Source organism: Oryctolagus cuniculus, chromosome 12 (assembly GCF_964237555.1).
Source record: "Oryctolagus cuniculus chromosome 12, mOryCun1.1, whole genome shotgun sequence".
NCBI classification, from domain to species: Eukaryota; Metazoa; Chordata; class Mammalia; order Lagomorpha; family Leporidae; genus Oryctolagus; species Oryctolagus cuniculus.
The window spans coordinates 25,183,341-25,195,463 of record NC_091443.1 but is presented as its reverse complement, the minus strand read 5'-3'; the positions used below and the strand labels follow the sequence as shown (position 1 = coordinate 25,195,463).

The 12,123-nt window shown below is 44.5% G+C and overlaps 1 protein-coding gene across 8 annotated transcripts in view; it reads right to left on the bottom strand.

Annotated features, from left to right (window-relative positions):
- Nucleotides 1–12,123, bottom strand: part of TRIM9 (tripartite motif containing 9) — a 112,556-nt gene that overhangs the window by 30,127 nt on the left and 70,306 nt on the right. For all 8 annotated transcript variants that reach the window (XM_008269647.4, XM_002718240.5, XM_017348290.3 and 5 more), the window contains exons 4-5: nucleotides 10,736–10,846; nucleotides 8,955–9,108 (exon numbers count right to left, since the gene is read on the bottom strand). In XM_008269647.4, the coding sequence (XP_008267869.2) occupies nucleotides 8,955–9,108; nucleotides 10,736–10,846 (265 nt within the window). The remainder of the gene's footprint in view (nucleotides 1–8,954; nucleotides 9,109–10,735; nucleotides 10,847–12,123) is intronic.

The following is a 12,123-nucleotide window of genomic DNA, read 5'->3' as shown; positions in this document are numbered from 1 at the left end:
ATCCTACATAAAGGATTTCTGTGAGCGAGACCCCAGTGGAAAGAAGTGGCCATCAAGGAAGGATGTACTTTTCTCTGAAGGGAGGAGAGAACTTCCACTTTGCTCATGGCCTTTTCTAAATACTGATGAAGAGTGTGAATTCAAGACTTCCATAGCCTTGGCAGCTCATGTCAAGAGCCTCGGGTGATCACTGATGTCATATATGAGTGTTAATTGTTAAATTAACAACATGAGTTACTGTGCACTTATTTCCCTTGCAGGACCTCTGTCCTCAATGAATTGTATGAGAATTAACTATAAAACTCGTTCTCATTTTTTTTGTGTGTGTATATGTATGTGTACAGATTATTGAAATCTTTACTTAGTATAGAGTTGGTTTTCTATATATAAAGTTAATTGAAAATGAATCTTAATGGAGAATGGGACTGGGAATGGGAGAAGGAGGAGGGGGTGGGATGGGAGTGGGAGCGGGGTTGGGGGGGGTATGGTGGGAAGAATCACTATATTCCTAAAGTTGTACTTATGAAATCTGTACTCATTAAATAAAAGGTTTCTTTGGGGGAAAAATCAGTGACCCCAAATTGGATGCAATCAGTTTAGGAAAAGAATCAGGTTTCAAGTTTGAATGACACAGGTTTGGGTGGCCTTTTAGGGAGAACTATGGGTACTACAGCCTCTGAGGTCCCACAACATCTGGACTTGGAGGAAAGAAGATGAATTCACTGTCTTGTTCAATAAACAGGACTGGCTGGGAAGAGGCAAGACAGGAAATAACACCTTCTACTGATTCTCGTGAACAGCTACACACAAACAGGTGGCACTCAGAGTTCCTACTGGAGGGGTATCTTTAAGTCTATAATGATTAAGGTCTTAATTTGTTATTTGAAATTTGTTTTATTTGTTTATTTTTTATTTTTGACAGGCAAAGTGGACAGTGAGAGAGAGAGACAGAGTGAAAGGTCTTCCTTTTGCCGTTGGTTCACCCTCTAATGGCCGCTGCGGCCGGCGCACCGTGCTGATCCGAAGGCAGGAGCCAGGTGCTTCTCCTGGTCTCCCATGGGGTGCAGGGCCCAAGCACTTGGGCCATCCTCCACTGCACTTCCAGGCCACAGCAGAGAGCTGGCCTGGAAGAGGGGCAACCGGGACAGAATCTGGCTCCCCAACCGGGACTAGAACCCAGTGTGCCTGCACCGCAAGGTGGAGGATTAGCCTATTGAGTTACAGCGCCAGCCTTGTTTTATTTATTAAAAGACTGCATTTAAAATCTTTACTGTGAAACTAAAATATAACAAGCTTAAGTAAGCCGTTTTCCCAAGGGCTTCCAGAGACATGTGTGATTCTCCCTGGGACAGCTATTCTAAACAGTCCTTCTCAGCGCATACCACAAAACAATTCCTTTGACTCTTGCTTCATTACCTCCCTATAAATCTCTTGTTTTCCCTTTGTCCACATTTCAGGTAAGTCTACATTTTATCAGTTATAAAAGCACAGAATGAGAACATAAGGTGGTTTCAAACTGAATCATACAAATGTTTTCAGTATTGTAATAAGAAACTCAAATTTCCCGTGTAGGCACAGCTATAATTACATGATTAACTGAGATATATTATATCATGTGTAATTAAAGTGCTAGAACTTCATTTATAAATGCTCAGAGGATAAACTGTAGAAGACCAAAAGGATGGGAAAAAAAATCTAATCTCTCACTGATCTTCATATATAATATTTTCCCAGATTTAAAAAAATAAGCAAGTGAACAAAAAAGTGGAGAGGAGACTGAGAAAGAAAGAACCAACCCTGGGACATCTGCATGTATCTTAACCTATTTCTCAATGTGCTGAGCACTATTCCTTCCCTATTTATCCCAAAATAATGTATACAAAAGGCAAACGTGACAAAAGTATAGCCTCAATAGCAAAGGATCATGTTATTAATTTAGAAGAATAGATTTTACAGTGGGTGTTACCCCATTTCACTTTATTAAGTATTAAAAAAGTGACCTACAAGAAATCCAAAGTATTTTCAAATGAAGCTGTCTTTTATGGCCTCGAAAAGGGTGGAAGTCTGAGAAAGATCATGTTATTTTACTGAAACTCCTTTCTTTGGCACTTCCATAGCTTTCTTGATCTTTATGCTTTCATGATCATTTTAGGACATCTTTGGTTTTTCCTTAAGAACTAGTTTGTCCTGACCTACCTGGTCAGAAATCTAGCACTCAGCATTCTTTAGCCAGTAAAATCAACTTTAGGCTAAAAATTCTCCCTTTAGATACAAAAGGGTAGCTATTCTTACTGACTTCCTTGAAGAGGTCTGGCACAGGTGTGCTTCAAAGTGAGGTTCTATAACAATGACTTTCAAACACTGTTTCCAAATGTCTTCCCCTTTTACACTTGATCTTAGCAAAGAGGCCAAGAAGCCACGTCTATCTTTCTTAAGGCTGCTTTGGTTCAAATTATATCTCATATTTCTTTTTTTTTTTTTTTTTTTTTTGACAGGCAGAGTGGACAGTGAGAGAGAGAGACAGAGAGAAAGGTCTTCCTTTTGCTGTTGGTTCACCCTCTAATGGCCGCCGCGGTCGGTGCGCTGCGGCCGGCGCATCGCGCTGATCCGAAGGCAGGAGCCAGGTACTTCTCCTGGTCTCCCATGGGGTGCAGGGTCCAAGCACTTGGGCCATCCTCCACTGCACTTCCAGGCCACAGCAGAGAGCTGGCCTGGAAGAGGGGCAACCGGGATAGAATCTGGCGCCCGGACTGGGACTAGAACCCGGTGTGCCGGCGCCGCAAGGCGGAGCATTAGGCTAGTGAGCCGTCACGCCGGCTCTCATATTTCTATTTCATTTTATTTTCTCCAATCCTTCACCACCATCCCAAATTCCTCTGTGAAAGTAAACAGAGTGTGGCAAGCACAAGTGAAAAATAATGGAAGCTGGCCTCCCAGCCTGCACAGAGCACACTAAACCTAAGTGATGCTTCTCTGAGCACTGGATGAACACCAGACAGTGTGGTGAGAGCCTTCTGAGCTACCATCAATGCCACAAGGTAGGTGCTGTTATTATTTCTGTTTTGTAGATGAGGAAACTGAACCATGGAACATTTTCCTGGCTAGGAAGTGGCAAAGCTGGGATTTAGACAAGGAGCCTGGATCCAGAGGTGTGTACTTAGAACTGCAATAAATACATTATAATTTTGAAAATTCTTGGAAAATGGAAATGAAAAACGAGTTTATTTGGGTGCAAAAAATTTGAAATCCATGCAAAGCTTTTCAGGATGCACATTTTCCAGGAAACTTAAAGATACATTGTATATATGATTTCAAAATTTGGGGGAAGGGAAGGTAGGCATTTAGACTAGTGTTTAAGATGCCTGCATCCCACATCAGAATATTTGGGTTTGATATCTGGCTCTGGCTCCTGACTCCAGTTACCTGCTAATGGAGACCCTAAGAGGCAGCAATAATGGCTCAAGTGGTTGGGTTCCAGGCACCCAATGTGGGAGACCTGGATTGAGTTCCCAGCTCTTGGGGAATGAATTAGCAGATAGGAGTTCTCTCTCTCAAATAAATAAATATTAATATATCAGGGCTGGCGCTGTGGCGCAGTGGGTTAATCCTCCGCCTGCAGCTCCAGCATCCCATATGGGCACTCCTCTTCCAATCCAGCTCTCTGTTATGGTCTGGGAAGGCAGTGGAGAATGGCCCAAGTGCTTGGGCCCCTGCACCCACATGGGAGAGTGGGAAGAAGCACCTGGTTCTTGGCTTTGGATTGGCGCAGCTCCGGCTGTTGCAGCCATCTGAGGAGTGAACCAATGGAAGGAAGACCTTTCTCTCTGTCTCTCCCTCTCACTGTCTGTAACTCTACATCTCAAATTAAAAAAAATCATTAAAATATATATACATTTTCTTGGCTGGTGCCGCAGCTCAATAGGCTAATCCTCTGCCTGCAGCGCTGGCACCCCAGGTTCTAGTCCCAGTCGGGGCGCTGGATTCTGTCCTGGTTGCTCCTCTTCCAGTCCAGCTCTCTGCTGTGGCCCGGGAGGGCAGTGGAGGATGGCCCTAGTGCTTGGGCCCTGCACCCACGTGGAAGACCAGGAGGAAGCACTTGGCTCCTGGCTTCGGATTGGTGCAGTGCGCTGGCCATAGCAGCCATTTGGGGAGTGAACCAATGGAAGGAAGACCTTTCTGTCTCTCTCTCTCTCTAACTCTGCCTGTCAAAAAAAAAAAAAAATATATATATATATATATACATACACACATATATATACTGCACCAAAACAAATTTTAAAAAAAGATTTACATATTTATTTAAAAGGCAAAGTTACAGAGAGAGTGAGAGAAGGAAGAAGGAGGCACACACACACACACACACAGAGAAAGAGAGAGAGAGAGAGAATCTTCCATCCACTGATTCCTCCCCAAATGGTTGTGATGTCTGGGGCTGGGCCAGGCCGAAGCCAGGAGCCAGGTGCTTCTTCCAGGTTACCTACATGGGTGCAGGGGCCCAACAACTTGGGCCATCTTCCGCTTGTTTCCCAGGTGCATTAGCAGGAAGCTGGATCGGAAGTGGAGCAGCTGGGACTCAGAATGGCGCCCATATGGGATGCTGGCACTGTGGATGCTGGCTTAACTTGCAGTGCCACAGCACCTGCCCCCCAAACAACTTTCAAAACTATTTTTCATGAACTTCTTGAAGTACTCTCATATTATTTCTCCAGTCTGGTACTTAGTAATAGTGTCTAGCAGCAAAGGCTTCATGCCTAGTGCCAAAAGTTTCTGTTTCTTAAAATTACCAAGAATTACAGGTAGAAATTAATGTGACATTTCACCTTCAGAAATGATGGCTGGGAGTGCAATTTTACTGCAGTGTCTTCTCTGAGTTCACTTGTAGACTGACCTTCCTCTTTAAAGTAGGTGAACAATTCACTTAGCATCTGGGGAAAGTCTGGACATTACAGGCACTGCAAGTTGGTCTAGCAAGCTGTCCCTGGTGCAGGCTTACGGATAAAGATGAGTGCATGTGTGAAGGACATGCATTTTAGGCCCCCAGAAATAGAGCAGGAACAGATGACATGAAGCACACGAGGGCTCACCTCAACCTTGTCAACCCTCTGATGGCCCTCACTGATTTATAGCAGAGTTTGTTCAGGTCATATTGTCATTGGCGATGACACTGCTGCACACTCAGGGCTCTTACATTCATCATGAGTTAATAAAGACAATTGAGTGCTTAGGTGAGTAGAGGCACTTACAGGGATTAACAGCCATTCTTGAAGTACTGGGTTGCTGTTCTGACCTGGTTCAGAATAACCACACCGGCATTTCATTACAGCACCATGACTTGTGCTCTTGGGATACTCTGTGTATTTAGACAACTCTGGGGTAATAGTTTTCTGGAAGGGGGCACATATCTGAAATATGTTCTTAACCAAGCAGCAGAGCCCTTGGCAGACTAGGAAAAGACTCTCAAAATCTCATTCCCATGACCTGAGAAAGAGTTGATAATACCAACTTAGAAGTATGGGGAAAAAATGTTTCTATCAGTCTCCAATGAAAACAGAAGGTAAACTTAATATATTGTTTTCTATAAAAGACAAGTCTGAAAGATCAAACACCAGTCCAAATAATCTGGAAAGAGAGTAAGATGGCTTTCTAATCAACAGAACACATGTCATTATGATTTAGGGGTTCTTGAACAAAGAAGGCATCAGAGCTCCCCAGAGAGATGACAATAGCTCGCAGAGGGGAGGGGATGTGGAACCAGAAAGACCAGACCACTTAAATCCTTAGCTAATAAGAGAGTAACTTTAGGCATTGCCTTCTCACTGCCTGAATGGAATTGTGAATACCAACTGCAGACCTTTGGGACAACAACAAAACGGCATCTGGGATGAGATTTCAAAACTAGAGAGATGGCATGCTAAAATTTTGAGTCAAAGCAATAAACAGATATGAGGGCATTTCAATATGTCTCTGGAAAAATGGAATTAAAAGACAATATATAATTTTATGCAAAAAATGTTAAAATCTATGCATAGATTTTTAATCATACACATTTTCTATGGACTTTTTAAAGACCTCACACGCATGGATTTCAGATTTTTTTGCATGAAAATAAACTTACCTTTTACCCATTGCATCATAATTTTTAAGTACCCTACTATTTTAGTTATCACGTTGAAACATAACTTCCAATGCATTTTTAAGTATCCTTGAAAATAACTTTCTACTGCCATTTTACTTCCATTCACATGGCATACTTAGAAAACCCAAGTAAGTGTACACATCGTTAGTTTCACAGTGGTCAGATTGCTTTAACACCACTCCAAAAGCTCCTTAATTTTGGACATTTATACATGGATTTTTATGGTACAGTCTCGAGGTCTTTCTATAGACAAATTGTGAGAGTGCCGTTTACGACACTGACCTGCTTTTACAAAATGACCAGAGGAAGAGTCTACTAGGAAGAGCTGTATCCGTTATGTTAACAGATATTACAGGAGCCAGCGGAAGTGTCAGCTACAGCCAATCGGGTTCTATTGCATCATGACCTTTCACATTTCTTTCCATCACAAGCAGCTGACACATAAACATTCAGATTCCAAAGAGGAATGGGCTCTCGCTGAATTAATTAAACTTAATGAGTACAAAGCAGAGCATATAAATTAACTTGGCAGAGTGATAATAATCAGAATTAAATTAAATTAAGATGAAGTGTTAAAAAGAAAAGGAAGATGAGATCATTCAGTCTCATACCAAATGGCCTGTTATATTAACTTCAGGAATGATTGTTCTGGATAATGGTCTGTTCTGGATGAATTTTGCTGTGTTCTGGCCATCAGAGGACTTGACGCTGTCCGCTGTATGCACAGGCTTGGCAAAGCTGTACACATGGGCCTGTCCGTCCTTACTTCCGGGTGCATCCTGATATTCTGTGATGCAGAGCACACGGAGCTCTGGGGAACTGTTCACCCCAACACAATGGTTACCATCCTGCCAACCAGTGTGGACTCCACTGTGGGTAGACAGGACTCAGAAGGGCAATGAATGGAGGAGGACAGGGTGCTGGCAGCTGATGAAATAATTTTTAAATCCTTTCACCCTCCAACTGTCCCCTCCCCTTCCTCCCCAGCTAATTGGGTTGGCTCATCTCCTCCTCTTCTTCCAAAACGCTGAAGACGGGTCTTCTGTGACATATTGCCTCCTCTAAGCTGCCTGTGACATAACCTTTCAATGATTTTATCTGACAGAACTGGCACAGGGAGGCTGCTGGAGGGGCCTGGGCTACAAGGGATAGGTTTACTTCCCACTTTACCATTTGGTCTTCAGGGAAATAGAATAAACAGAAAGAAGGAATTCCTAAACACACACACACACACACACAATCAGGTTTATATGTTTAAGAGAGGAATTCAGTTATTCCTAGAAGAAGGTGCTAAGGAAAGAGCAAGCTTTACAGCGTAACTTGGAAATTGTAGGAGTGGGTTCTGCAGCCATCCGCCCTAGCATCGAAACCTATCCCAGGCACTCGCTGTGTCAGCTTCGCCAGGCAACCCAGGTTCCTATGCCTCAGTCTCCTGAGCTCACTGGTGGAGTTGTGAGACAAAAACGAGTTAAGACACGAAAAACTCTTAGAATGCCTGGCCCATTTAGCACTCAATAAATGCTCCGTGTTTTTGTAACCATAACAAAGCACTTTCACTTATAATCTATATACTTTCCCCCAAATGGATTAAGGTATCTTCTGAAAGCAATGCAAAGGAGAGAGAAAACTGAAAATAAATGAGCAAAAATATATTACAAGGATGAGAGAAGGATATTCACCAACTACAGGGATAGGTTTAACCGTGACCTAATAGCCCTAAAACTGACTGATTATAAGATTCCCGTTGTCTGGAGAAAAAAAAAAAGCAGCAGGTGAACTTTTAAAAAAACACTGAAGTTCTAAGTGTCATTTATCACCTGGGTACTTAAAGTGGGAACTGCTAAGAGCAAATCAGTATCTTCAGTTCTGAAAATGACCAGAGAATGACACAAACTCAGAGAACAGATTAGTAATGGCCAAGGACAAGGGACAATGGAGGTGGGGGTATGACTGTATAGGGGCGGCACAGGGCGGATCCTTGTGGCACTGGCACAGTTCTAGGGCTTGACTGCCATTGTGATTGTATGAGTCCATATCTGTCACAGAATTCCATGGAACCAGACACACACACACACACACACACACACACAACCAGTGCTGGCTTCTTAGTTTTCCAACTTCTTGTGAAGGTATATTTCAAAACAAAAAGTCAAAAAAAGATTAAAAATATTCTACAAGTGGATATTACTTACATTGCCATAAAAAAGTCTTGTTGCATGGTTGGCTTGAGGTTTTACTTTTCTTTGAAAGAACCATTTTCCTTAAAATAATACTTTTCCTCCCCTTTAATCCCCCTCCTGCTCCCAAAGGCTCCATCACTTGATCATATAAACTGGCTTTAAAGTTCATTTTAAGTTTTTCGTTTTTGCTTCCAGGCCTGCGCTTTCCTGCTGTTCTTAGCAGGTGGGCTGTGATCATCTCAAATTCCCACTGATCCATGCTTAACCATTTGCTCACTATTTCTATCCAGGCGAGAGCAGTCCTTTCATTTCTGGCCTCTCTAGATTTCTGTCAACACTTCTGGGTTACTTTCTGTAACAAGATTTTATTTACGTGCAGTGATCTTCTCTCCCTGCCTCTTTTCAGGTCAACTATTCCCTGATGCTGAGCATGTGAAACCTCTCAAAGAGGCAAGCATGCAACTTATCTGACTGGCTCAGAGGTGGGCCACACTGCCACAAGGAGACGTTTTCATTACCTGATAGGACAGGAGCCACTCCAGGCTTTTGTGACATTAGCCTGAGGGACACTGAACCTGCCTCAGGTGCCAGTACCCACTGGGGATGCTGTGGCCTGCCCGGGGAATGCGAGCACGTACCTTTCACCTGCACGAAGTCCAGCTGGTGAATGGACTGCAGCAGAGGGCTGTTGTCCAGACTCAAGTCGAAGTCGGTGGTCATCCTGGGAGTGAGTGTGCCCTTCCCCCACTGGTCCTCAGTCAGGTGCACTCTCCTTATGAGGGCGTCAGAGATCTAATCACATCAAAGACCACAGCCTAAGAAACAGAACACCACACTCCAAACACGAGGTGCTTCTTGACCCTCTGGGGTGTCACCACCAAAGCGCCTTGGGGCCCAGACCCTCCCTGCTGCAGTGCAGTTGATGAGAGGGGGTTGGCTAGGACGGGGGTGATCCAGCCTTAGCAAGCAAACACGCGTGTCTCTCTGAGTCAGGAGGAGCTATAAATAGCAGGTGCTCACTGGTCTAACAGACAAACCTGGATGTGTGATTATGCTCTTTATCACTAAAAGCCAACAACTTTAAAGAATGATACATTGGTGACCAATTAACCTTATTAGAATCAACAGCTTCCGATTTTAGCTGTGCGTATCTCATCAAGACTTGCAAATGCTTTATAAAACAGTTTAGACAGACTGTGTATAGAATGTCTTACATTTTCAGTGCATAATCTTCATGTGATTATCACTTTCTTGTTTGGTATACAACTCTTTCTTATATTCAGTCTCCCTCTGTCATTCTTAGCTAGTTTAGCAGTGTGGGGAGCAACTGGGAGCAACTCGGACCAGACTAAGTTACTGGAATTAAGACTTATTCTATGCATCTGCTCTCCCACAATATGGCGCTGGGAGAGGAGAAAACAGCTTCTACGCAGCTGCCTCTTGCCAACTTGAGTGATGACCTCCAGGAGCTGATCCTGCTCCTGATTGGAGGAGAGCAGTGTACTCGGTGTGTGGGCAGCCGAGTTGGGATTGGCGGAAGAGGACTATATAGGAAGAGAGAGACAACATGCACAAGGAACATCTAAGAGGAACACCTGAGGAACACCTGTGCAGCCCCTGAGAGAGCCGGCCGGCGGTGTGCCGCTCCCCTGCGGAAGTGGGGAAAGTGGCAGGGGGAACCGCCCTTCCACGGAGGTGGAAGGGACAGTAGCCAACCCGGGAAGAACCAGCAGCAAACCCGGGGAGGGCCGAGCAGACAAAAGAACAGTGCAGGGTCCTGTGTCGTTCCTCCACGAAGAGGGGGAGCGACATAATGGTGCCGTGACTCGGATAGGAAGCCTAGGAAGGGTTTAGTGTCGTTCCTCCACGAAGAGGGGGAACGACAAGCAGAATTTGAGTTGGAAGATATCTACAAGGTGCCTTATCATTGGGATCAAAATTAAACAAAATTCAGCTTATGTCACTGCATTTCTCTAAAACGACACTGAAGAACAAAAAACCTCCACTATACCCACTAGATCACTGACTTGCTGGTCAGTAGGAGGTATCAAGAAAACATAAGCCTTGCATAACTGGGCATTTCCAGCAGATGAAACTGCCCGAGGGATATTAATGGAGAAAAACTCAATTCTTAGGCAAGGCATTAACTTTGGAAGAGCTTACAAGAAATTACGTTTTTATGATCAAACACAAGAACATAACCAACACAGCCCATGCACTTTTCAGTTTTGGAATATATGTTTGGAGACACTTCCAGAAAGACAGTGGGGTTTATCTAGCTGGTACCCACCCACTGTGGGGTGAGGAAGGCTGTATGGGGGATCCATACCCAGCCAGGAACATCGGAAGGCCTTCCCAGGATGTAGGAAACTCAGCATGGGACATTTGGAACCTACGGCAGAAACAAGTTAACACTCACCTGCAAAAAGCCACTAGGGTCGTTTTCCTTAATCACCTCCAAGCAGTACTCCATGAGACCCGTGGTCTGGCGCAGTTTCACAGTGCAGTGAGAGATCTGATCTCGAACCACCTAGGATGGATGAGGAGACAACGGTTCAAGGTGGCAGAGGGCAGCAGAGAAACAAACTGGGGCTTTGGAAAACTTCTTCACACCAAGATCCGAGGGCTCCATGGAATGGAACTAAATGAGGAGATGATTTTGTGGGCAGTGTCTGCTATGGACCTGGCTTTGGGAAACAGACAAAAGAGAAGGATTAGAGAAACTGGAAACAGGGTCCATTAGAAGGAAGGCTGGAACCCTGTGCATCTGGTGACCCTGGCACGTTCACATACACCTTCCCCGCTCCCCTGGGAAGCTGACCTTCCTGAGACCTGCTCTGCAGGTGAGGTCAGGGGTAGTCTGTAAGGAGCCAGAGCCCCCTTCTCCTACCCTCTACCTGCCCTTTATAGCACAGACGTCACCTCTCTTTCTTTCTTTAGATTTATTTTATTTATTTGAAAGACAGAGTTACAGAGAGAGACAGAGAGAGAGACAGAGAGAAAGAGAGAGAGGTCTTCTGTCCGCTGGTTCACTCCTCAGATGGCCGCAATGGCCGGAGCTGCGCCGATCCGAAGCCAGGACCCAGGTGCTTCTTCCGGGTCTCCCATGCAAGTGCAGGGGCCCAAGGACTTGGGCCATCTTCTACTGCTTTCCCAGGCCATAGCAGAGAGCTGGATCAGAAGAGGAGCAGCCGGGACTAGAACTGGCGCCCATATAAGATGCCGGTGCTTCAGGCCAGGGCTTTAATCCGCTGTGCCACAGCGCTGGCCCCACAGACATCACCTTTCAAGCCCAGTGCCTTTCCCTTCCTGCCCCTCCCCACAGTCCCAGGGACATCTGTTCTGATTCTCTTTCCTTCAGTGGGTGGTGGAGTTTGTGAGAGAAGAGATAATGACAATAAGGAAGTTGGAGACAGAAGATGGCTATGGAATTAAGTTTTAAGAATAACCCACTTAGACTCACGGTCTCATTTTGGAAAACGGTTTCAAAGGCTGTCCTATTTGCCAAGCTGTGAGTCAGCTTTAACCTAAATAGGCATGCAGTTACTGCCTCTGGGAAGTTGTCTTTGCCCAGTGACAAATGCGTGACATTCCCTGAAAAGTGTCCTCCAAGGATGCTCAGCTTCTGTGTCCTCCACTCAGTGACCTGAATCCTGAATGGTTTCTGAAGCACAGAACTGAACAAGGATTTTCCAGGAATCTTGATTTTTATACAACTTTACAAAAACCTCAAAAACATCCAGTATTTTGGGTTCTATGCATGATAACTAAAAACAATTTTATTAATTATTAAAGCACATTTGCTTG